Source organism: Lepeophtheirus salmonis, chromosome 14 (genome assembly GCF_016086655.4).
Source record: "Lepeophtheirus salmonis chromosome 14, UVic_Lsal_1.4, whole genome shotgun sequence".
NCBI classification, from domain to species: domain Eukaryota; kingdom Metazoa; phylum Arthropoda; class Copepoda; order Siphonostomatoida; family Caligidae; genus Lepeophtheirus; species Lepeophtheirus salmonis.
The window spans coordinates 13,855,131-13,881,773 of record NC_052144.2 but is presented as its reverse complement, the minus strand read 5'-3'; the positions used below and the strand labels follow the sequence as shown (position 1 = coordinate 13,881,773).

The 26,643-nt window shown below is 34.9% G+C and overlaps 2 protein-coding genes across 2 annotated transcripts; both read left to right on the top strand.

Annotated features, from left to right (window-relative positions):
* The first annotated feature begins 3,067 nt into the window (after positions 1–3,067).
* LOC121129668 (uncharacterized) lies at positions 3,068–5,395 on the top strand. The gene is made up of 2 exons (XM_040725398.2): positions 3,068–4,650; positions 4,729–5,395. Exon 1 carries the CDS (start codon positions 3,068–3,070, stop codon positions 4,604–4,606), a length of 1,539 nt encoding a protein of 512 aa, XP_040581332.1. The 3' UTR covers positions 4,607–4,650; positions 4,729–5,395.
* Positions 5,396–6,299: 904 nt separating this feature from the next.
* Positions 6,300–18,469, top strand: LOC121128906 (uncharacterized). The gene is made up of 9 exons (XM_040724500.2): positions 6,300–10,201; positions 10,253–10,428; positions 10,491–11,139; positions 11,218–11,418; positions 11,508–11,620; positions 11,673–16,638; positions 16,695–16,890; positions 16,957–17,273; positions 17,338–18,469. The coding sequence occupies exons 1-9, from the start codon at positions 6,947–6,949 to the stop codon at positions 17,557–17,559; spliced, it is 10,095 nt and encodes a 3,364-aa protein (XP_040580434.1). The 5' UTR covers positions 6,300–6,946; the 3' UTR covers positions 17,560–18,469.
* Positions 18,470–26,643: the final 8,174 nt, after the last annotated feature.

Sequence of the window (26,643 nt, the reverse complement as noted above, 5' to 3'; positions counted from 1 at the left end):
ACCCAATCCAACGCATAGATTTATTTCACATAAAGAAGGACCTTTTGCTCCCCTTGGTGAACATTTTGAAGATGAAAAATTAAAATCCTTGTGAAATCATGGATAGGGGAGAGTGAGGATACTTGCTACGGAGGAGACATGTTACACTGCCAATAACTTTAAGATGTAAATTTTTCTAACCACCTTGTTCTTAAACAATTGAATTTCTTTCTTTGAGAATCAAATCAACATATTTTTTTTATAAAACATGAGATTTTAATTTAATTTTATTAAATGTCATAGTCTAGCATGTTGTTCAATTAATTAACATGCTTGTAATATATTATTAGTTTCAATATTCAGTTCACATCATTTATTCTGATTCCAAGACTATGGAGGAGACTTGTTATACCCCATTTTCATTATATATACTCGTACTATATATATATATATAAATAAATATATTATATTTAACTATTTTTTGTTTTTGTAATTGATGATATACTTTAATTATCAATCACGGTAAATAGTAAAAAAATATATTATCTATGCTCTATTTCTGTAAATGTTTTATTTCTTTATATTATATATGTAATTATAAGTATTATTTTATGCTGACAAACTGTAATAAAAAATAAAATAAATGCTTGAATATAACAAATGGCAGTTTTTACGTGTTTCCTCCTGTTGTGACATGTCTAATCCTACCCTGTACCATGTCACCTCCTGCTGTATCCAGTATTATACTTTTGGTTGGTTTCGAAAACACCAAACAATGACTATTAATTATTGCACAACATCAAAAATAATTTGAAATTATTTGTCTTATGTAACTACCTATGTCATGTTGACCAGCCGTTGAATTATCATTTAAATTGTGAAACTTATGACTATTTAAAAAAAAAAAGATCTTTTGTAATATGAATCTTTACTCTCCCTTATACCTATTATTTAGAATTTCATAAATTTTGTCATTCCGACTCATAATCTGAAAATTGAATCTGTTTCTATGAAAATAAAGAACCGGTCTATCAAAGTAATATAATAATTAATATATATTCTCAGTCGTAAACTCTTACAAATTAAAACTTTAAATAAATTCCATTTAAAAAGCTAAATTCATTATAAATAAGTACCAATACCCTTTTCAAAAAGGTGTGCAAATACTTCACAATTAATTTTCAAGTAATAAAAAAAAAAAAAGTAGTACAATAAATAATTTACATAATGTAAGTCAAATAAAATTCACGGAAACTTCTTTAAAATGGGGTTTCCAAATTCTTTCTGCTCCATTCCAAGCTCACCTGCTTTGTACATTAGTAGACAATTATAAAATATTGAACCAACGGAATATCTATTAAATTCTATAGGAGGTAACAGACTTTGAAATGGAGTATCCTCGGTCATACTTAGTAATCTTGTAGATAATGTATCAATATATGATATTTCTGCATCAGGCATTTCCCTCAAATTCGACTCCATAATACTTGATGTAATTTTTGATTGTCTTAGGGAGGATTGAGTTGAAAACTCCATCAGACTTGGATTTCCTTCTTCATAGTCCTTGGGTACATCTCGAAATTCTTCACTTTTATCTGCTACTTGTATTTCTTCATTTTCAGAAGGATCTGCGTCTGGTATATCTGGAAATCCTTGGATGTCGGGTACATTTTCATTGATATCGTCTTCTTCATTTTCAATTTCTTCTTGGGGGAAGTTCCATGTATTAAGCGTGGATTGTAGATCCATGACCCTATCATGATAACGATTGCTAACCAATGATTTTTTTTTAGATGGAAGTTGCAAAAGATTTTGAGTGTGGTGGATAACATTTTGCAATGGAGGTCTCCTAAATTTATTAAAACTTGCATTTTTTATGTTGTTCAACATTTGATTCCTTGAGAATTCTTTTATGTTGTCGCTAAACTTTTTTTTGCGCCTTTTCCGTGTGGGAGAATGGGAGACGGGATTGTCCTCAAGGGACAATAAATTAATATCGGAGAAGGAGTCGTTCATTAATAGGGACGTAGGGGGCACTGGGGATTCAACTCTTTCAGGGTCTGGATTTTCAAGAATGGGCTCCTCAACAGGGAAAGAAGTCGAAGGACTGTCTACGGTAATTGGGGGAACAGGGAAGTCAATTTCATTGTCAAGTAGCCAGGGATCTTCGAGCTCGGACACTAAGTACTGGGGGTGGTCCTCGGAGACTGGATTCATCTCTTGTTCTTGGGGCAGGAGATATGCGTCAACGGAGGAATGAAGCGGTGAAATTTCATTAGGAATTAGGGAAATCTTAAGGTTTTGGGAGGGGATGTCGATGGATTTTTTTTGGGTAGGAAGGTCCAAGGACTTGGGTTTTCGAAGAGAGCGTTTCCGCAAATTTCGCAGCTGTTTCAAGAGCAAATCGATACGTTGAGAATGTAAGTGAACGGAAGTGAATACGAGATCGCAAGAAATCCGAAGAGAATTAAATCCAGAGACATAATCGAAAATGAGATTTTCTTCATCCTCTGTAAGTACTTTGAATCGAGAGGGCGAACACTTCCATTTCACGATATATCTTCCATCGGGACCCAACTCCAAAAGTCGCAATTCTAACTTCTTCTCCGTTTTGTACATCCTGGTGCTCCCTATTATCTAAGTACTATCTAACTTCAAACCGCCAAAAATTAGATGAGTAGTCATTACGAGCGGGAAAATTCAAAAATTTAGTGATGGGCCGAAACGATGGGTGGAATCAGCTTATTAAAAAATGTGAAATAAAGGGTACTTAACGAGACTTTATTTCCAGATGTATGTACATATTCTTAAAATATTTGCATGTATTTCCAATGAAAATCAATATTTTCTTCTTATTATTTATTGAATATAATAGGTTATTTTCAGTTTTATAAGCATAATAATAATATTATCCATAACCTTCTATTTATTCAAAATTCCAATGTTACTTCTTTAAAAAACGAGAGAAACGGGGAAAAAGAAGAGGAAATCACATTATGACAAAAGGTATTGAACGAGGAACCCTATAGTCACCTTCAAACTCTTGCTGAAGGACTACATCGAAAATAGACTGGACTTTGGATCTGACATGATGATTGCAGACGTCGATCAGGGCAACGTTGTCGACAACCTCCTGATGGTGTATAGAGACAAAAAGGACCCCAGAGCTCCACTCCACACTGTCAAGTCGAACAACATGATGATTATGAGGGAAGCTGTGAGCACGATGATGAGTGTCGGGAGAGTTATAGAGCCGATGACACTCCAGGTGATGGGGGCCAGCGAAGACGTGTATGAGGAGGTGAAGAAGATCTACCTGTCCGACAGAAGTATCGATAAGGCGGTCAAGCTCATCACCGCTCACTCTCAAGGGCTCTTGGTAGAATCGGACTTCATCTTCCACTCAATGGCCAGGAGGAATCGCATTGGAAGGAAGTCTGAAGGGAAGGTTGAGGTTTCACACTTGTACAGCAATATCGCCGAGACTTGGGTGATGAACGTGGACCCGATCAGAAAGGAAGTGGTCTATGAAGTTTACTCGTGCTCTGACATTATAGTGGTAAATCCGCAGATGACGAAGCTCATGGATGAGGACCTGAGGAAAGAGTCCGCTTCAGATTTCGCCAAGTTCTACTGGAGAAATGGAAGGAAAACTGTGCATCCAGTTGCCCCGATGTCCGAGTACACCTTGGAACCTCACATTGAGTCCTCACACTCGACTTGGAACACCTGGTTGCTGTTAACTATAGATCCCGGGCACTCTTACAAGGGGATAAAGGAGGTAAACATCTTGGTATCCAAAGATAAGTATTACATCTACGGTGAAATGCTGATGAAGATATCCGACACCTTTAAAGATGACGATTTCTACACAAAGTTCCATGAGTTCATAGGGGTCGAGATGGACATGGTTTCCCTCCAAACCTTCGTCACCGAGAACGACATGTGTGTGGATAACCCTCTCGAGCCGATTGAGAGCAAGAAGGGGATGATGGTGTCCCTGGAGGAGGAAGTCAAGGCGTACTCCAAAGAGTTCATGATGCAGTCAATGCTGGATGCATTCGGAGCCAACGATGACGACGACGATGACATGGACTTCGGATCCATGGTCGTGGCTATGGAGACCAATCAGCCCAAGGATGCAATGGGAGAGTTGGTGATGGACTTCAATAACATTGCAGGTTGGTCCGACATTTTGGAGGCAGCTCAGAATGTAGTGGGATCCGAGAGGCTGATGGACGTCCCAAAGTCAGAGAGGCTCCACATGACAGAGCTGCTCACCAGGAACGTCTCATCGGTGGTTAGCAAAGAGTTCAAAATCAGATTCTCCGACATCAGGGAAGCGTTCAGGAAAGAGAAGAACCCCTCGTCAATTAGAGCCAAGTCTGTATGGAGCATCATAGCTACCGTCATAAACAAGAACGAGAAGGTGAGGTGCTCGTGGCTGACCAGGATGGCTTTGGTCTACATCTACTCCAGAATCAGCACCAGGCACGGCATCCCGATCCCGACTGAGGTCAACATTCTGAGCAGCCTTAAAACTGAACTGGTGACCCTGATCCAGGAGAGATCCGCCATTGAAGATGCTTTTGACTCGATAATCAGCGATTACTATGGAAGTGAATAGGAAGCCACAGGCTCAATTCAATTTTTCCCTAAGCATTTTAATTAGTAAGCGCCGCTATTTTAGAAGAGCGAAAAAATCGCTCGAATTATAACTCATTTATATAAATTTGTATTACTTTTCAGTTTTCTGCATCTTATGAGATAACATCGAAAAATTTGAGAGTTAAAGATTTCAAGAAAAGACGGTGAAAGTTATGTCTCAAGGAAAGCTATAATATTTTTTCAAAAAGTTTTAAAAGGGAAAAAATTGAATTGATTTTTTTTTGTAACATACGTACATAAAGAGATGTAATGTTCAAATACGAGCAAAAAAATGAGCGCCGCTGATTTTTCATTGAGCGGGAGCGTGCTCATTGCTTTACAAAACGAGCGAGAGTACTCTCACAAAATTAGTAACCGAGTGGGAGAGCGCTCAGGATTTTTTGAGCGGACTAACGCTCTGTTCTATTTGTTTCAAAGTTATGGTGATTATGCATTATTTACATATAATCTTTGTACCAAGTTTGATACATACATTTTTTGGGGGAGGTAAAACTCAGGAGTTGTGACCTTATTACGGGTTAAGGAGACTCATCTACTAAATGAAAAGGATGTTGAGTAATATTAAAAAATAGCTTTGAAGCAAATTCCAATAATAATTTTTAAAATAATCTTTTAAAGCCTATAAAATATAAATACTATTCAGGCTATCACAAAAATTTGTAAAATAATTTGTATTTTTTGCTATAAATCTGGTTTCCCCCAATTATGTTTTATTCATTTGAAAGCAACATTAAATGTAAAAATATTATTTATATTGAAAGCCTTTGTTCTCGATCCCAATCTGTACACGGCACCTAAATGCCTGGCATGGCCTTGCTACCTCGTTCGGTTCCAGTTCCTCCATTGTCTTGACGACGGAGGCCTTCAAGGGCTTAACTGAGGCATGATTATTCTTACAAGCGATCTTCTCCACCCTACCTCTCAGGTAAAAATCACAGAGATTGAGGTCCGGGCTGTTAGCTGGTCAATAGAATGGGGGCAAAAAATCCGGCACCCTCTTTCCTTAGAACAATTGGACAATCTTGGCCTTATGAGCAGGTACTGAGCCTTGCTGGAATGTAAATGGCTTTCCATCAGTGACCTCATTCATCAATGGGATGACCACGTCCTGGTAGTCCTCCTTGGTCACCTTCTGCCCCTTTTGGAAGAAGTGGGAGGGGTAGGGGGTGCATAACATGTCCCTCCGAAGCCCAAGGGCGTCTAAAAGGCAGTAGCCCCGCCAAATTAAGGATTTCTTTAAACTAGAAAATGTAATATTTGAAATTAAAAAAAAAAAAAAAACAATTTTCTGTGAATAGCTCTAGATTTTAGGAATTTTTCTACAAAAATTTAACAATTGAAATTTAATTTTTTTTTGACAAAAATTAATTTTTTTTTAGAATAACTAAGGATTTTTGAATTTTTTTTCGAAAAAAAATAATTTTTAAAATTAAAAAAATAAGTAATAGTAATTTAACTATTAAAAAAAAAGGATTTTTTTGCAAATTATAATCCTGCCGATGCCCATGTAGCCCGATTCTTTGTTGTTACGAGATATTAAACTAAGACTAAATGAATTTGACAGCTAACACATTTAGCTAGTCGCAAGTTTTGGTTTTTTATCATTTAACCTCCACAAGTCTCAAAATTCGCCGTTAAATTTATTACGGATTTAAGATTAATTTCCACTCTTCAAGGTAAAAAAAAATAAATATATGTATATATTGTTGAATACTTAATAATTCTCTATATAAACTTAAAATTTCATTTGTTGTTTTATATTTAAACGATATATTTCTTTTAATTTATCCAAACAAGGAAATGATATTTAACTATAAATGATATAAAATAATATTATCAATCTGGAAAATGTTGATAGTAAAACTAGTAATCATATATTAAATAGAGAGATGAGTAAAATATTGGCTCTTGTATTATTGTTCTCTTATGAATTCTACATAAACTTCTAATTATTAAATTTACAAGAAAATAGTTATCATTAATTTAATGTGTGACTGTATTTTTATTTTATTATAAATTATTATTAAAATAACGTTCATTGCTAGTAAAGGGCTTGAGTGCTTTAGTTGCTAGTAACGATTTATATTATTATGCTACATTAAATTAAAAAAATAAGGAATATGTGACGTCACAGAGAGGTAGAGAGATACTCTTTTTCCATTGGATCCTTTGTTGTGTGTCTAAAAGAGAGGGAATTCATTGGCTGCTAGTAGGAATTTGAAATTGTCAATTCAGTACTTGAACCTTAGGGGAATGCAATAAAATCGGAACTCTCTATTCATCCTGTAATTTATGCGTGATGGCTGGAAATAGACGTTCGGAAGCTCTCTATATTGAGAGAACTTCACACGACTCACGTAAGATCCAGATGAAGGATGAGAAGAACCCGCCAGAGACGCTCGCCATTTTGGCTCCATTCAATCCTGCTCCGAAAATAGACTTCGGAGAATTGCAACTCGGTAAAACACGGATTCGGAGATTCAGATGTCGAAATCCATCCAACAAAAGCATCAGCGTCTCCATTGAAAACTTCCCCAAAGATGACAAAGGGTTTAGAATGGATTTCCTGGGCCCATTCTCTTTGGGTCCCAAAGAAGATGCCATTTTGAGTCTGGGTTGGGCCCCTTCCGCCAAAGGAGCCATCAGAGAAAAGGCCACGCTCAAATATGCTCCATTTAAGACGATAATTCAAATGACGGGCTTGTGCTTTGATCCCCAAGAGGAGAAACCACGAAGAAAAGTCCCATTCTCACAGAGAACCGCGAAAAAGAACAAAGACAAAGGCTCCGGGCCCACTTTTCAGCCTCCCCCTCATCCCGTAGAGACACAGGTAGGATTGAGTCCTCCCAAAGTTCCGATGGGAGAAGGGAACGTAGCCGACGTTTGTATTCGAAGAAGAGAGATGAACATTGAAATCCCCTCAAGAGAAGTCCTTGTCCCATTGGGCGAGGGGCAAGAGGAGCACAACTCAGGAAACACGACCACAACTCTGACTTCGAGTCTGCAAACATGTGATGAGATCAAGACTGAAACATTTTACTCCTCAAGGAATCACCAACTGGGCATTCTAAAAGAGAAAGATGTCAATCACGCAGATACACGTCGAGAAACATTTACAATCAACTCCACGACACCTCAAGTATTCTCAAATGGAGAACAAATTCCTTCCTTCAAAGATACTTTTATTGTTCCAGCAGCTCCTCCACAACAACGGAGCACCAGATCGGTTTTGACTGAAATTAAAAATGTCACGTCCAGACTTGAGGAATCTGCAATCAATAGAGTCACAAAAGAAGAATGGAATAAGAATCCTTCCATAAGTCAACAGGATCTTTTGAATGACATCCAAACGGACATTATTTGCAGCCCTTCTAGAATTAATCATTTGCAGGTGCACGTTGCTAATAGGGACGGCTATGACTTAGATTTAAGTAGCGAAGATAAAGAGAACAAACCACCTCGAGTACGAGAGTTATTCACTCATACCAAAATGAGCGAAGAAAATACTGTCAGAGAAAATGTGAATAAGGATTATGAATCTGAAATAATATACAAGGAAGTTGTCTGCACAGAAGAGCAAATACTTGAGGAGGTTATATACACGGAAGAACAAATAATCGAAGAAGTTATATACACCGAAGAAAGAATCGTAGAAGGAGTTGAGTACGACTTCGAAATTCAAGTAGATGGTGTTACTCCACTCATGGACGAAATACCTATGGGATATGTGCCGTCTTCATCAAAAGCTGTGCTTATTAAAGGAGGTACATTTGAAACGGAAGAAGAGGATAATATGTCGCAGGAATACTCTGAAGTAGACATGTCCTTATCTGATAAAGTATATAGTGAAAAGGACTTGGCAGATGTATCACTTATGGTTGCTCAGCATTTACAAGAAAAAGAAGAGGAGCAGAAGATGGGTATGGTTAATAAACTCGAAGATATTTGTATCTCCAAGGAACAAGTTTATCTGACACCATCTGAGGTTAATGAAGGACTCAAAAGATTTGACTTTAGAGAAGAGTCAGTGTACGAAACAAATCTCAATGAGTGTAAGGAAAGCTTTCTGCATGTGACAATTAACGAACACAATTTCATGCCCATTCCCCCAAAGGTGTATTGTTCCACCGCAGTCAAAGACAAGACTAAAGCTGATTGCCTCCCCCTTTTCAGTACTGATAAAGCATCTGTACTTTGTAAAGATCTATTTGCTGAGGAGAAACACTGTTCGTTTGTGTATGACAGTCATTCTCTTCCAGATACGGTTGTTGGTCCGAAGTGTCAAGTTGACAACAAAAAATCAATTTTAGAAACTGATGAAGAGGAATGCCAAATTTCCTCCGAAACTTATACAAAATCACCTGATGTCTCAAGACTTAATACCATCAATGAAATTTCAGAGGAAAATGATTTTGATTCCAAATGTACCTCTAAAATATTTTTTGAAAAATCAGATCCCTTGAATAGTGCTTCAAAGTTGAATCATGATGAACATCTTCGAGGTGATGGCTTTGTTGTTTTCCCTCACTATGAAACGTCTGCTCTACCTTCAGACTCTGCCATTTCTTTGACGAGTTCTAAAGAGCCAAAAAAAGAAGAAATTGTACACTCTAAAACTTTAAGGAATAACCCCAGGACTACTACTAAACAACATCAAAGAATTAGTACATTTCATAAGAGATCTAGTCCTTCGAAAAAGGAATCATTGCTCAAGCAGCAGTCTTGCAATGCGAGAAATTTTAAACCAACCTTCAAAAAAAATTTAACATTGATTAAAATGGCGGCTGCAACGAGTAACAAATTAAGTCATGATGCAGCTTCTCTTATTCGACATCCAAATTTATATTCCGCCAATAATATTTATTATGATGAGCGCTGGATTGAAAAACAAGAAATGGGTTTCACTAAATGGCTTAACTTTATTATCACGCCCTGGAATGAAATCTTCAACTCAACTGCACCTGAAAAAAAAATAGACGCTGCTAAATTATGGTTTGCTTGCTCTGAGACTGTCGGCAATCATAGGGCTCCAACTCGAGAAGTTATGTCTTTTCGTGCATACACAGCGGGTAAAGAAATGAATAATCTCCGCATTTCAGCATGTCGTCTGTGGCAGTCTTCTAAAGTAGTGAATGTTATTACTAGACTTGAGATTGAAATCGAAAAAAAACGACTCTATGTTCGAGATGATCGTTGCTTAAATAAGGACCTTGGAATGAAACAGGGATTTCTATCTCTTCTCCTTAATTATAATCCTCTTTGGCTACGGATTGGATTAGAAACAATCTACGGGGAGATTCTTCATGTTACGGGAAACTCTGATATAATTGGAATTAGTCGGTTCATCATTACCAGACTTCTGAGCAATCCAGCTATTTCCGAGGAGTTCATTCATCCTACAGTTCCTCATTTGTATAGACCTGGTTATCAAGAGGCCCTGAAGAAATTCACTTTGAAAAAGTTTCTTCAAATAATATACTTTTTGGATTATGCCAAGAACAATAAATTAATTAAGCATAATCCATGTTTATTCTGTAAGGATGCTGATTTTAAGGTACGCTCTAATGAGAAGTCTTTGTTCTTAATCAATAGATTTTCTTTTTAGATGTCTCGTGATCTCTTGTTGGATTTTTCCAAGAAGTTCTTGGCTGGGGAAGGGGATGTAACCAAGCACTTGCGGTATTTCGGATATGATGTGTCCCATAAGCAGTCGGCGTTGGATGAGTTTGACTTTGCCGTTGTTAATATACCTACAGATCTACGATGTGGTGTTCGATTATGGTAGGAAGAGTCTTTATGGACGAATTAAAGAGTTAATAACCTTAATTTATTTACAATTTCAGCCGTGTTTTGGAAATCATCCTCGATAAAGAACTCACCTCAAAAGTGCGTGTGCCTGCTATATCAAGACTTCAAAAGGTTCACAATGTCAGCATTGCCTTAGAAGCACTCAAATCAAGTCCAGTTGGTTTACCGGATGAAATAAGCTCAAAGGATATTGTGAATGGACATATGGAAAAGACATTGAACTTGATATGGCATATCATATTTGGATTAAAGCTCAAAAATATACTCTCCATTGAAAAATGGGATAAGGAAATAGTTCTTCTCCGAAAGTCTTTGAAGGTACACGCTCTAATGAATGAAGTAGCTGTTTCTGGCCTCAAATTCGTACTTCGGAAAGAAGCAGAGGATATTCATTTTGAAACTGATACTACAGCCAAATATGTTTTAATGTGGTGTAGATTGGTCTGTGCACACTATGGTGTTGAGATCGAAAATCTGAGCGTGTCCTTTTCAGATGGTCGAGCCTTATGTTTTCTAATACATCACTACTATCCCAGTTTTTTGCCTAAAGAAGAGATAATGATGAACACGACTGTCTCGTCTGTTAGTTTAACTAATGAAGCAATGTCCCTCGACAACGCTCGTAGAATTAATGAAGATCTATTGAGAAATGAAAAGAGTAACTTTAAATTATTTCTTGAAAAGGTAGGAACAATAATGATATAATTAATCATTAATGCAACTTTAGTGTTGATATCTTTTTATATTGTTGTGTTTATTTAGGTTAATGGTTTAGGCGGAGTTCCTATTTTAATTAGGTCTCTTGACATGTCAAATACCATTCCAGATCGAAAGGTTACTTTAACTTTTCTTGCCTATTTTGCTGCTCGACTATTAGATTTGTCCAGTGAGATTAACGCCGCCAGAATTATTCAAATTGCGTGGAGAAGAAGGAAAGCACTAAAGGAAAAACAACTCCATGAAGTATGATCATAATTAATTTGATGCTGTTCTAATTATATATATTAATGGCTTAATTGGTTAATTCATTTGGTTTTTATTTTACATTTTAGTTACAAAACAGTGCTGCTATAACGATCCAAAGGAGAGTCAAACTGTATTTAAAGAATTTACTATTATCGAAATACGCGGCACATGCCTTAACTATTCAACGCTATTATAGAGGGTAGGCAAAAAAAAGTAATAATTACGGGATGAAATATAACAATTATTTTCAGATACACTGCTCGAAAGCGTGTTCAATATATCCAAGATCATAAAAAGCACATAGCTGCACTTGCTATTCAGTCATGGTGGAAAATGATGACCACTCGAAGACAGTATTCTATTGTGTATAAGAGAATATGCTTTATACAGTCTTCTGTCAGAAGATTCATTGCAAGAAAACGTTATCTGAGAATAATAAGATGTGTTCGATTTATTCAAGAAAAGTGGAGAGGATCTAATTGGACATTGAAAGTGCGCAATGAATTTATAGAGAAAAAAACCGCTACAATTAAACTTCAAAGATTATATAGAGTTAAACTCGCAAGACAAAATTTTATGAATTTGAAAAAAGCAACAATCTGTATTCAATCGAATTGGAGAACTTATCTAGCAAAAAAACAAACCCTAAAGATGAAACACAGCATACTTTTAATTCAAACTCATTGGCGTGGAGTAAGGGAGCTAAAACAGTATAAAAGATACCGCTCATCTGCCATAATCATTCAAAGAGTTTTTCGTAATTATATTCATTATAACAAATGCCAAATTGAGAAGGAATATAGGCTTAAGATGATAATCAAAATTCAGGCCTTTATCAAAGGAAAAAAGGCAAGGTTCCAATATGAAAAGTTAAAGAAAAAAACGATTGTTATTCAGTCGCTAATTCGAAGATATATAGCAAGGAAGGAATTAAAAGAGTTAAAAATAAAGTCCATGACGAATAAAGCTTGCATAATTATTCAATCTCACATTAGAGGTCATCTTCAAAGGAAAAAGTACAAAGAAATGAGAACTGAATTAAGGCAAATAGTTATTGTTCAATCGCTGGTTCGTCGGTTTTTAGCGAAACAACAATTCAAAAGGCGAAAAAGTCAAATGGAAAAGATTAAATCGACTGTAGTTATTCAATCTTATGTGAGAGGTCATCTTCAAAGGAGAAAGTACAAAGAAAGGATAACTGAATTAAGGCAAATAGTGATTGTTCAAACACTGGTTCGTCGGTTTTTAGCGAAACAAGAATTCAAAAGAAGAAAGATTCAAATGGAAAAGATTAAATCAACTATTGTTATTCAATCTTATGTGAGAGGTCATATTCAAAGGAAAAAGTACAAAAAACTGAGAACTGAAATAAGGAAAGTAGTTATTGTTCAATCGCTGGTTCGTCAGTTTTTAGCAAAACAAGAATTCAAAATACGTAATAATCAAATGGAAAAGATTAAATCGACTGTAGTTATTCAATCTTATGTGAGAGGTCATCTTCAAAGGAAAAAGTACAAAAAACTGAGAACTGAAATAAGGAAAATAGTTTTGGTTCAATCGCTGGTTCGTCGGTTTTTAGCAAAAAAAGAATTCAAAAGACGAAAGAATCAAATGGAAAAGATTAAATCGACTGTAGTTATTCAATCTTATGTGAGAGGTCATATTCAAAGGAAAAAGTACAAAAAACTGAGAACTGAAATAAGGAAAGTAGTTATTGTTCAATCGCTGGTTCGTCAGTTTTTAGCAAAACAAGAATTCAAAAGACGTAAGAATCACATGGAAAAGATTAAATCAACTATTATTATTCAATCTCATGTGAGAGGTCATATTCAAAGGAAAAAGTACAAAAAACTGAGAACTGAAATAAGGAAAATAGTTTTGGTTCAATCGCTGGTTCGTCGGTTTTTAGCAAAACAAGAATTCAAAAGACGTAAGAATCAAATGGAAAAGATTAAATCAACTATAGTTATTCAATCTTATGTGAGAGGTCATCTTCAAAGGAAAAAGTACAACAAACTGAGAACTGAAATAAGGAAAATAGTTTTGGTTCAATCGCTGGTTCGTCGGTTTTTAGCAAAACAAGAATTCAAAAGACGTAAGAATCAAATGGAAAAGATTAAATCAACTATAGTTATTCAATCTTATGTGAGAGGTCATTTTCAAAGAAGAAAGTACAAAGAAAGGATAACTGAATTAAGGCAAATAGTGATTGTTCAAACACTAGTTCGTCGGTTTTTAGCAAAACAGGAATTCAAAAGACGAAAGAATCAAATGGAAAAGATTAAATCGACTGTAGTTATTCAATCTTATGTGAGAGGTCATATTCAAAGGAAAAAGTACAAAGAAATTATAACTGAATTAAGGCAAATAGTGATTGTTCAAACACTGGTTCGTGGGTTTTTAGCGAAACAAGAATTCAAAAGACGAAAGAATCAAATGGAAAAGATTAAATCGACTGTAGTTATTCAATCTTATGTGAGAGGTCATATTCAAAGGAAAAAGTACAAAAAACTGAGAACTGAAATAAGGAAAGTAGTTATTGTTCAATCGCTGGTTCGTCAGTTTTTAGCAAAACAAGAATTCAAAAGACGTAAGAATCATATGGAAAAGATTAAATCAACTATTATTATTCAATCTCATGTGAGAGGTCATCTTCAAAGGAAAAAGTACAAAAAACTGAGAACTGAAATAAGGAAAATAGTTTTGGTTCAATCGCTGGTTCGTCGGTTTTTATCAAAACAAGAATTCAAAAGACGTAAGAATCAAATGGAAAAGATTAAATCAACTATAGTTATTCAATCTTATGTGAGAGGTCATCTTCAAAGGAAAAAGTACAAAAAACTAAGAACTGAAATAAGGAAAATAGTTTTGGTTCAATCGCTGGTTCGTCAGTTTTTAGCAAAAAAAGAATTCAAAAGAAGAAAAATTCAAATGGAAAAGATTAAATCAACTATAGTTATTCAATCTTATGTGAGAGGTCATCTTCAAAGAAGAAAGTACAAAGAAATGATAACTGAATTAAGGCAAATAGTGATTGTTCAAACACTGGTTCGTGGGTTTTTAGCGAAACAAGAATTCAAAAGACGAAAGAATCAAATGGAAAAGATTAAATCGACTGTAGTTATTCAATCTTATGTGAGAGGTCATATTCAAAGGAAAAAGTACAAAAAACTGAGAACTGAAATAAGGAAAGTAGTTATTGTTCAATCGTTGGTTCGTCAGTTTTTAGCAAAACAAGAATTCAAAAGACGTAAGAATCAAATGGAAAAGATTAAATCGACTGCAGTTATTCAATCTTATGTGAGAGGTCATCTTCAAAGGAAAAAGTACAAAAAACTAAGAACTGAAATAAGGAAAATAGTTTTGGTTCAATCGCTGGTTCGTCGGTTTTTAGCAAAAAAAGAATTCAAAAGACGTAAGAATCACATGGAAGAGATTAAATCAACTATTATTATTCAATCTTATGTGAGAGGTCATCTTCAAAGGAAAAAGTACAAAAAAATAAGAACTGAATTAAGGCAAATAGTTTTGGTTCAATCGCTGGTTCGTCGGTTTTTAGCAAAACAAGAATTCAAAAGACGAAAGATTCAAATGGAACAGATTAAATCAACTATAGTTATTCAATCTCATGTGAGAGGTCATCTTCAAAGGAGAAAGTACAAAAAACTGAGAACTGAAATAAGGAAAGTAGTTATTGTTCAATCGCTGGTTCGTCAGTTTTTAGCAAAACAAGAATTCAAAAGACGAAAAATTCAAATGGAAAAGATTAAATCAACTTTAGTTATTCAATCTTATGCCAGATGTCATCTTCAAAGGAAAAAGTACAAAAAACTGAGAACTGAAATAAGGAAAATAGTTTTGGTTCAATCGCTGGTTCGTCGGTTCTTAGCAAAACAGGAATTCAAAAGACGTAGGATTCAAATAGAAAAGATTAAATCAACTGTAGTTATTCAATCTTATGTGAGAGGTCATCTTCATAGAAGAAAGTACAAGGAAATGAGAACTGAAATGAGGCAAATAGTTATTGTTCAATCGCTGGTTCGTAGTTTTTTAGCAAAACAAGAATTCAAAAGACGAAAGATTCAAATGGAAAAGATTAAATCAACTATAGTTATTCAATCTCATGTGAGAGGTCATCTTCAAAGGAGAAAGTACAAGGAAATGAGAACTGAATTAAGGCAAATAATTATGGTTCAATCACTTGTTCGTCAGTTTTTAGCGAAACAAGAATTCAAAAGACGAAAGTTTCAAATGGAAAAGATTAAATCGACAGTAGTTATTCAATCTTATGTCAGAGGTCATCTTCAAAGAAGAAATTACAAAAAACTGAGAACTGAATTAAGGCAAATAGTTATTGTTCAATCATTTGTTCGTCAGTTTTTAGCAAAACAGGAATTCCAAAGACGAAAGATTCAAATGGAAAATATTAAATCAAGGGTAGTTATTCAATCTTATGTTATTAGTTACTTTCAAAGGAAAAAGTATATGAAACTCATAAGTGAATTAAGACAAATAGTTTTGGTTCAATCACTGGTTCGTCGGTTTTTAGCGAAACAAGAATTCAAAAGACGCAAAATTCAAATGGAAAAGATTAAATCGACTGTAGTTATTCAATCTTTTGTGAGAGGCCATCTTCAAAGGAGAAAGTACAAAGAAATGAGAACTGAATTAAGGCAAATAGTTATTGTTCAATCACTGGTTCGTCGGTTTTTAGCAAAACAAGAATTCAAAAGACAAAAGATTCAAATTGAAAAGATTAAATCTAGTGTAGTTATTCAATCTTATGTGAGAGGTCATCTTCAAAGAAGAAAGTACAGAAAAATGAGAACTGAAATAAGGAAAGTAGTTATTGTTCAATCGCTGGTTCGTCAGTTTTTAGCAAAACAAGAATTCAAAAGACGAAAGGTTCAAATCGAAAAAAATAAATCAAGCATAGTTATTCAATCATGTGTGAGAGGTTATTTACAAAAGAAAAAGTTCAAATTGATGAAAGATGAAATAAGAATGGTCATTAAGGTTCAGTCTATTGTACGTCGTTTTTTAGCAATGAAGAAAAGACAAAAATTAGTCGTCGCCCTGGATTCTATTAGTTTCACAAAACAGTTTAAATTTAAGGATGATGTTAATTCTGCTGCTATTTGTATTCAACAAAACTATCGGGCATGGATTTACAGAAAGAAGTTTAAGAAAACAATTCGTTGCGTTATTGCGATACAGGCAGGTTACCATCTTAGTCTTATTTTCCATTTCATGATGTATATTTCTATTTTTAGTCGTTGTGGAGGGGCTATCGTACTCGAAAAAGTCTTATTAGTAATACTCGACTGAGTGAAGTTCGAGCTCGCTTGGTTTGTGTCAATAAGGAAGCCACGGAGAACAATAAGCTATGCAACCGCGTCTCTTATGTTTTATGTCATCTCTACAACATAAAGAGCCTGGCTGTTCTCATAAAAATAGTCAATGACTTAGGTAAAATAGTTGAATATACATCTTATTTGTTTAAAGATGACTTTTTAATGTTTGCTTAATTATTAGATGCTTCCACGCGTTACTCCGAATTTTGTTGTGATCAAATGTTAGAAAATGGGGATAAAAAGCCCGTTATTGTTTTACTGGATTTGATATTACGGTGTAATAAATCAGTTCCTCATATTGAAGTTATATCTGGTGTTCTTGATACTTTGATTAACTTGGTTCGTTATGAAAGAACGAGACTTTACATTTCAGGTCTAAAAGAGACGTACAAGACATGTCTTGAAACACTTCAAAGATTTGAAAAGAGTCATGTCATCATATTTGCTAAAGTGATTTCGTTTTTGTATATTCTAACTTTCGAGAAAGCAGGAGTAGAGGTTTGTGCCTCTCATATTCATGGGTTTTTTTGTCATATTTAAAAACTTAATTTTTTTATTATAGGGAATCAAAAAACAATTTAGCAAGAAAATAAAAGATTATCTGATGGAATACGAACGCAAGAAACATCTTCTGCACAAGAGTGTGTCCAAGTCAAAAAACGTTAAAGGGAAAAGAAGAATTCCTCACTTTCCAGAGTGGATGGGTACTAAGGAGTTCATAAGACATTTTGAAGATCCAATTTGCGCTCTGAAGGCACTTCTGGAACGATTAAAATGTAGTTAGTTATGGATTCCATGCCTCAATTTCGCCAATTTTCACATACCTAGTCATAATTATCGTTTCGAATCCTTTGAGTTTTTGCCACAATATTAGTGTCGTGCATTAGGTGTCAAGATTTTCCGTACATTCAAAAGTCCCTAAATATAGTATATTCTCCGGATTTCCTGATTATCTCCAAGTAAAACGTTCTCAACGGCAAGTTCTTTGAGAGTGTCACCCTCTGCCCCTGAATCCAACAACGCCACTTGAGTCTTCTTCTGATCTTCTTGTCAATATTTAATTAAATTAAAATTATAGTTATTTATATTGAAGCATATGCACATTTGAAGATCTCACAATTGTGCTATTTCTGCAACCATTGCGGAGGCCAAAAGAAAGTCTGATGGATTGCAAATATTCTTGGACAAGAAAATGAAGAAGGATCGAAGTCAAAGTCGATGTCTAAAATACACAAAGGAGAGGTTTCTGTGGACCCAAAGTCGTCTATGTAAAGTCCTAGAAATGCCCAAACAAGAGAGATGGATTACCGATGACAATGTTACGATTTTCAAAGAACGATTTTCTGATTTTGAATATATAACAACAATGTATGTCACGCTCATGTTATAATTTATATATTTTCTCTTACAAATTTTGTTTGCAAACGTTGTATAGCTTGTTTTTAGACAATCCTGATTCAATTATTACTCTTTTTTTAAATGGGCGTTATATATGTAAGTATTTTTTGTAATATTTTAGAACCTACAAGATCTTATCATCTTATTTCGCTATTGACATCTCAATGGCGTGGTATCTTATTTTTATAATATTAAATTTATCATTAAATTATTTTCATAAGTAAATATATTATCAGGTCGAGTATAATTTAATAAATAATAAACGTATCATAGAGGGAATACTCATATTTGTTTAATTTAATGTTTTTATTATGATTAATCATCCGGGAACGAATTATAAAGGTACTATTTAAATTATAGATGAGTTACAATTACACACTGAAATGAAGAGGATACAAAATCGTAGTTTTGAACTCAAAGATAGATAAAAGGGCGTCCACAGGGGGTGGGCTAGAGGCGCTCTAGCAATTTTTGCTTCTTACAAGAAAATTTAATTTAATTTCTTTTTTCCAAAAAATTTAGTTTTCTGTGAATAAGTATGAATTTTGGAAATTTTTCCTTAAAATTTGAACTTTAATTTTTAAAATTAAAAAAATTTTTTTTTTTTGTGAATAGCTGTGGATTTTGAATTTTTTTTTTCCTAAAAACCACATTTTTTTGTAAATTTAATATTTGAAAGTTAATTTTTGATTTTTGTTTCCCAACAAAATATAATTTTTCTGAACAGCTGTGGATTTTTGAAATTTTTTCCCCCAAACATTTAATATTTAAATTTTTTTCCCAAACATTTAATTTTCTTGTGAATAGCTGTGGATTTTTGAAATTTATTTTGAAAAAATTCAACATTGAAATCTTAATTTTGATCTATTTTTCCATATAATTTAATTTAATTTTTTTTTACAAAAAAAAAAAAAAAAAAATCCAATAACCAGCCCTCCTTAAAATATATCCTGTAGATACATTTTCGATTGAATTTTCTTACTTTTTTTTTTAGAATGAAATATTCTAATTTTGAAATTTCTATTATCTTCTAGATTGGGAGGTCGTATTATTTTAGAAATTAAGGAATGCAACTTCTTTGGTTATCTCTAGCGTTTCGATACCAGGAGTGTAGAACGATTTATCAAGACCTTAGAAATATGCTTCAGATTCGACAATCACTTCCTCATGTGAGCCAAATCTCTTTCCACGTATCATCTTTTTGAGTTCTGCGATAAGCCGGTAGTCGCTGGGGTCCAGATCTTGAGAATACGGTGGGTGTGATAACAATTTTAAACCAAATTCGACCGATTTGGCGCCTGTTTTTATTGACTTTTAACACGGTGCATTGTCTTGGTGAAAGAACACCTTTTTCTTCTTCAAATGAGGTCTTTTCTGGGTAATTTCGGCTTTCAAACGATCCATCAAACCGACATAATGTCCGCCGATGTTTGATCTTTGGAATTTTTGGACGGCTTTCTCCGTCTGCAATCCACTCAGGAGACTACTGTTTTGATTTTGGAGTGAAGTGGTGAACCCATGTTTCATCCAATGTGATGTACCAACACAAAAACTCCTTCTTATTTCGCGTAAACTTCTCCCAACAGCTCTTTGAATTATCTTCTCGTTGTTGCTTTTACTCTGGTGTGAGTAAACACGGCACCCATTTGGAAAATAACTTTTTCATACCCAAATGTTAGTGTATGATTTTGTAAACACTACCTTTTGATAACTTGAGAGTGTCAGCTATCTCTTGCAACTTGACTTTGCGATTGCCTATGACCACTTTCACGGTTTTTTAAATGTTTTCCGGAACAACCCTCTCATCGTCCAGGGTGGTCAGCATCATCGGTGTCCGTAGCACCACGTTTGAAATCGGTAAACCATATTTTGATAGTTGTTTTCGATGAGGCAGAGTCCGAAGAAGATTTCTCTAGGCAAGCTTGGGCTTGAACGGTGTTATTTCCCATAAATAAGGAATGATAAATCAACACACGAAATTGTTTGAATCCATCAATTTTAAGAACCACTAAAGTAGCGTCACTTAAACCACTGTAACACGATAAATAATAAACCAAACCTCATGAAAGTTTTACAGTAAACTTTTGAATATTAATAATAAATAAAATTATTAATAAGGATAATTGAAATGATTATAGATCTTAAATTATTAAAAAAAAAACCATAAAATAATTAATCCAATGTTTTAACTATAAAGTACTAGATTAATTGACCAAAGTCATTTTTTTAAAAAGTTTCCATCTTTTAGACTCTGACTCCTCCGTTTCTTACTGGGTTACTCGTGAGCGAACGTGAGCTACCTTCTTTATCGTCTCGAAGAAGCGCCCCACATCGGCATCTGCCTAAGGAATAGAAAACGAAGCGTTTAGATCCTTGATCCATTGGAACTGAATTCCTTATTCCCACAAAAACAACCGGGAGATTATTCATTCAATATTCTTTCTCTTCTATTGTCTGTGTAACTAGCCCAGTTTTTAGGGATCTGCAGAACCGTTCAATAAGCTCGTTTAATTCAGGATGATTTGATATGGTTGTCTTGTTCGCGATTCCAATTGCCTTGCAAACGTCCGTCCACATAACTCTTAAAAAATGGCGTCTCTCTTTCTGACAGAATGATTTCAGCTACTCCAAATCTTGATATCCAATCGTCTAAAAGCTCGAGCCACTCTACTAGAGGTGATATTTGGAATTGGGATCACTTACGGCTACCTTGTATACCGATCCAGTATAGTCAGGGCATAGTGCTATCCTTGGAATAGTGTGAACGGACCAAGTAGATCAACGTGGACGAAGGTAAGTCTCGCTGATAGTGGATCGAAGGAGGAAGTGAGCTTGGATGTTCTAAAAGGAGTCGTTTGTTGACATGCGATGCATTCTTCAATGAACTTCTTAATATCAGACCGTAACTTAGGCCAATCATAGAAAAATGAAACCCTCCTTAAAGTCTCTTTGAATTCTGAATGATTATCTTTGTGGCTTGAATTATATTATGTTATTTATTCTTCAAGGGTCTGGCCCACACTCTTTATTCTCAACCACAAGGTCCTGTCACATGATCCTAGTAGAGGTGACTCGATCCTCGAGCTCTCATGATTTCAAAATCACAAATATACTAAAAACAAGACAATGACAAATACACTAACCAAAAAGAAGGCATAAAATAATTGTGACGATAAATGAATCTATAGCTTGTAGTCTTGTAGGTGGCGTGGTTGAGCACGGACTCGTAACGGCCTTTGACTAAGGGAATTCATAAGAATACGATGAACCTTCTCGTTGTCCTAGGAATGACGAGACCGGACCTTACTTACATCGTCGATATGACGAGGTTTGCCATCCAAGTCGACGATAGACTTCGAACTAATAATCGTCATTTCCCTTACTTCCACTTGGTCGTTCAGTGAGCTCTGTGGGCTTAACCCACACATCTTCATTTTCATGCCCCTCCTACACTTTGCTCCAGATAAGGGTTACGCCACTTATTCTTGAACAGTCTTTCGGTAGGTTGGGACTCAACTTCCACCAGATTGACTCATGTTATACCAAAACAGGCATTCTTCGATGCTTTTTCCTGTTGTAGTAGTTATTTTTCTATCCAACAATGATTCCTTTCAACAATCCCATTTCCTGAAGGTTGATAGGCACAGTGGAATAAAGTAGGAACCTTCCACTCGCCCAAATACCCTTTAATTTGGAGGATCTTAACGTTCTTCTCATATCCAACAACACTTCATCTGGGAGGCCCAAGCTCAGGGAATATTTGTTTAACATTGACACGGTTCCTGCGTATTTCCCTTGTTTCCGCCTTACAAAACCTCTTTTTAAAACTAGTAACGGTCCTCAACCATCCTGCGAAGGTAAAGTGTCCTATTAGTCGACCATATATTGAAAACAGTTCACACTTCGTCAGTTCGTCGCTATTGATGGCGATGTCTTCTCTCTCGGTCCTTCTCCGCGTGAGTCTGTTCCTTCCTTTTTCGACTCAGAGTCCGAGGACTGTTGCATTCTCCATATATATGCCCCCTTTATACTTAAGGCACTATTTTTCAATCTGGTGACTAACGTCCTCCGCCGTCACCTTTCCAACGTCCACAATTATATCATCAAAATAGCTATGACCCCTTCTATCTCCTTAACGACAGTTTTTATGATCTCTGGGGTACAATGGAGCCCAAAACCCAACCTCATGAGTTGATATGGTCGATCATTTACCTGCACAACAAATACTTCCTGTACGACTCATCCACAGCCATTTGCATGTACCCATCCTCAAGATCAGCATCACACAGTTAGGAGACAATTTTCACCAGCATCTCATCTTATCGTAACAAAAATACGCATCGACGCCACTACACTTAACATAGCCTTTTACTTCTCTAAAATTGAGAAGAGGTCGAACTTTGTCTTTCTTTTTGTGTAAAACTGCCATGAGGGAGACCACTCCCTTTCCAGAAGTCCATTAATTTCGTTTTGATCAAAATAGATTTTGACACAACCCCACTTGCATGATTTTCCAAAGTGGGGATGGTCCTTAGTTTCGATGTAATGTTCAATTCAATTTTGTTGAACAGGTTAATATTAATCTTGTGGAAATTGAAGAAAATGTCCCCTAAAACACGGCAGTCTTTAGATACGACTATAAATTTCAATTGAAATGCTCCAAGAATTTCTATTTGTAGCCTTAAAGTTGTAGTACCGAGAACTTCTACTGAATTCTCTCCATACTCAAAGATTGGTGGTATTTCCGCACGAATGAAATCTTTACAGGAATATAACAGATACCTGGGCACCCGTATCTACAAGAAAATTAATTTAATTTATATTGCCTCTCATTATTAACAAATTTCATGGTTTATTTAATATCTAGGTCCCATTGAACCGATAATAGTTTAGTTTTTTTGAATTAATGAATTAAAATTACGATCAGTGCTAGAGCACACCCTTTTTATAGTTTCTAGATGCTTAGGACTTCGAAAAAGCTAATCTAGCTCTCTCAAAGTTGCGAACGTGGGGGAAGAAGATGGATCATCGACAGTAGAAGGGTGTTTGTGACTTTTTCACAGCCGTACACATATCTGCTAAATTCTTTGTCGTAAATGTTGATTGTGCTCTCAAATATCCTGGTTGTTTCTTATTGCCTCTTTAATCAAACTTTCACGTAAATCCTTTAGATATTCCTCATCTAGAAGTCGTTCAACCTCATATTTGACCTCCATAGTTGAGAGCCCAGGGGTATCAACCATCATGTCGACGATTCTTTTTATCCTTTCGGAAGATGATAGCCCATATCGGAGTATTCTTGGATTTCTTTGCTCACTCATAAGTAATTCTCCGGAACCAGTTCTCAACATCCGAAGAATAGAACCTAGGAAGATGGAGTTCCGCGACGGCCATTTCTAAATTTGTCTCTTCCATTGTCATCGTCCCTGCTTGTCTTGGGAAGACACAGGTGGCGAAGCTTGCTTCGGGGGATTCAAATCACGCCGGGTCACCAATGTAAAGTATATGAAGTTCAAATATCTACTGTTTATATTGGAAATTAATAATAATAAGAAAAAGGAGAAGTGATGTACTTAATCAAATCAAAATGCAACATGGTCATACATACCCAAAATTAAGATAATCTACCATTAGTTTTGATAATAGCTATTGTTGATCAAGTTGCTCTCACTTAAAATATATATCATTTACTGTTTAATTTTAATCCTCACAAAAGTGAATTAGAAAAATATTGATAAATCGGCTAATTTATAGCTGATTACATAATTATCCTTTTACGTAATGTAAAAGAGCCAAAATGCAGATAAAATCAATGCATTGGTCAAGCAGCTAAGAAGCTACATAAAAAAATGATACAAGGAAAGGAAATTGGACAAACTACAAGTGATTGCAGTGTTTGGATCGGATAGACAAACGTTCAATCTCGTCTTCCATGAACCTGGTGAGTGGTTTGATTCAGCCACCTACATCAATTATTTGAGAAATGAGGTCTTCCCCTTGGCCAGGATGACCTACAGAGAGGACTGGCGGCTCCTACAAGATGGCACCAGCTGTCATACTTCCAAAGCCACGCAAGATAGTTTGATGTAGGAAACTCTTGGCTTCTTTCCAAAGAAGTCTTGCCCTCCCTACTCAAATGAATTGAATACTCACACTTGAGCCAAATCGAAATGGAGCTTCATCAAGAACAGTTGTAAAAATGTCAAGTTAGAGGGGACACTTTTGACGCTAACAATGAAAATAACTACAATGGTGCAAAACTCTTTTAATAGAGTTTTGTGAGTTCTTTTGAACATTTTTTTGACACTTTTGCCAAACTACATCCCTAATAGTAGCCTAAAGAGTTGATCATCCAAACAACGAGGCCATCAAAGCCACTGTCATACAGAAATGAGATACAATGTAAGGGGACTACAATCGCAGCCGCCACATGGAAGCCATAATTGCCGCTAAAAGCGGCTACATTAATGATTATAAGGGCTCATATCCTTATCTATTTATAGTATTAATTTTATTAATATGCTATTGTAAATTAATAACATCATGTTCAAAAGTGTTCTGATTTTAATGGATCACTCGCTAAAACGTCATGATGGCTCTGCTCTTCTCCAAAACATTATTTGGGGTTATCACGTCATTTTTCAGTTTTTTTTTTCTAGCATACAGGTGGATAGTATTATTTTGATCCCTGATCATAAGGATACTCATACGTAGTTACTCAATACTTATATGTTCTCTCCTCAAGAATAGAAGATATATGGTTTGTATCGGGGCTTATTTATTCGGTCCAGTTCAGCCTTAGGCCCGTTCTATCAGTTGTTAGTCCTTGGGACCGGTCCTTAGAATTTTTTCTAACAAATCTCGAATCATAACATATAGCTTTACTCCTAAACTTTTTTTTTTTCCTTTTCTTTCTTTTTGGGAATGGGGGTTGTTGGTGTTAAAAACCTCTAACAATTTCGATCATAGAGGGAAAATAAATTAAAATCAACCACAAAAAATATTCATTAAAAAATTGTTTTAATTCAATTAATCCCTTTTCTACTATAAGGTTGATCCGATGCTGGGTGTGCTATGAGCTATTGAAACTTTTAATTTTAAAATAATTTATTACACACCCCAAATATAACTTATAATTTCCTATTTCTATTTGTAACATTATTAAAAATCGGCTATGCTATTGCAAAGATCACCCAAAGCTTTCCAACTATCAGCTAAATGATATTTTTCCAGGTTAACAAGTCAAAAATCAATTAAATCTAGTGAAAAATATGCTAGCCTTACCCAAAACTACCTACCAGTCCTGAAGACTATCGGTCCATTGTACTGTATGTACTAGAACGCCAGGTTAATAGAAATACGAGGTTATACCATAATGCATGTACGACCGACTGTTGACTTCTACCACGCTTTTTAATAGTGGTGTAATAGAATATGATTGGTTGCGTGTTTTATCAATTACCCAATTACATGATAGTCTAACCTTGTATGTCTATTAACCTGGCAAGAACCTAAAGAAACTATAAGGAGAAAAAGCGTCATGTATATCAATCAAGAATGATTTTTCTTATCTCTAATTCTGATTGTCTAAAATTTGTATAAGCACTATTTTCATCTCTTGCACAGTTTTCTTACGTAATTTAAAAAATTTTTTTTTATTATTTATTATTTTGAACAAAAATATGTATTTTTCAATTTTTTTTTCAAATTTTTTTTTTATGTGAACTGTGAATTTTTGGAAATTCTTTTTTCCAAAAACGATAAGCGTTGAAATTTCATTTATGAACTTATTTTCGAAAAAATTTAAGTATGTGTAAACAGCTGTGGATTTTTGAAAAAAATTAATGTTTGAAATGTTTTTTCAAAACAACTTTTCATTTTTGAAATTTTTTAAGAATAGTTCTAAGTTTTTAAATATTTTAATTTTTTTTTCCAAAAAAGTTATATAGGAAATTAAATTTTGAAATTTTTTATCCAAAATATTTTAAAGTTGAGTTGGCTAGGGATTAAAAAAAATAAATAAATAGAGTTAGAGTTTATTAAAAAAAACATCTTAAAAGAGTGCATTTCCAAAAAAAAAAAAAAAAAAAAAAAGAGTCTTTATTAGTTCAGAGGAAAGAGATCGAAAGATAACGAGTTGTGCAAGTTAATGTTGTACTCGGAGGAGAATTGAGCATTGACATCATAGTAATTACTATCTAGGTTACCTTCCTAAGTAAGGAGTGGTATTTGTGTTTATTTCTTCCTATAATAGCTGCTGACAGCTAATCTAATATAACGTCATTACAGCTTAACCGCTCTTCTCCCAAAAATTCTTCAAATTGACAGGGTGAGCTAGTAATTTTTTTTAATTTACAGAACAAACGGGCAGTTCTTATTTTTATTTTACAAGCCGAATTAAACATTGTAATGCACGCATCGAACAAAACTGTTGTGACGTTACTCCAACGGTGGAACCAAGGCATTGACA

Coding starts and splice junctions, on each gene's coding strand:
- LOC121129668 (XM_040725398.2), top strand. CDS start 3,068: ATGATGATTGCAGACGTCGATCAGGGCAACGTTGTCGACAACCTCCTG.
- LOC121128906 (XM_040724500.2), top strand. CDS start 6,947: ATGGCTGGAAATAGACGTTCGGAAGCTCTCTATATTGAGAGAACTTCA. Junction 10,429..10,490: donor CGATGTGGTGTTCGATTATG/GTAGGAAGAGTC, acceptor TTACAATTTCAG/CCGTGTTTTGGAAATCATCC. Junction 16,639..16,694: donor GTTGCGTTATTGCGATACAG/GCAGGTTACCAT, acceptor TTCTATTTTTAG/TCGTTGTGGAGGGGCTATCG.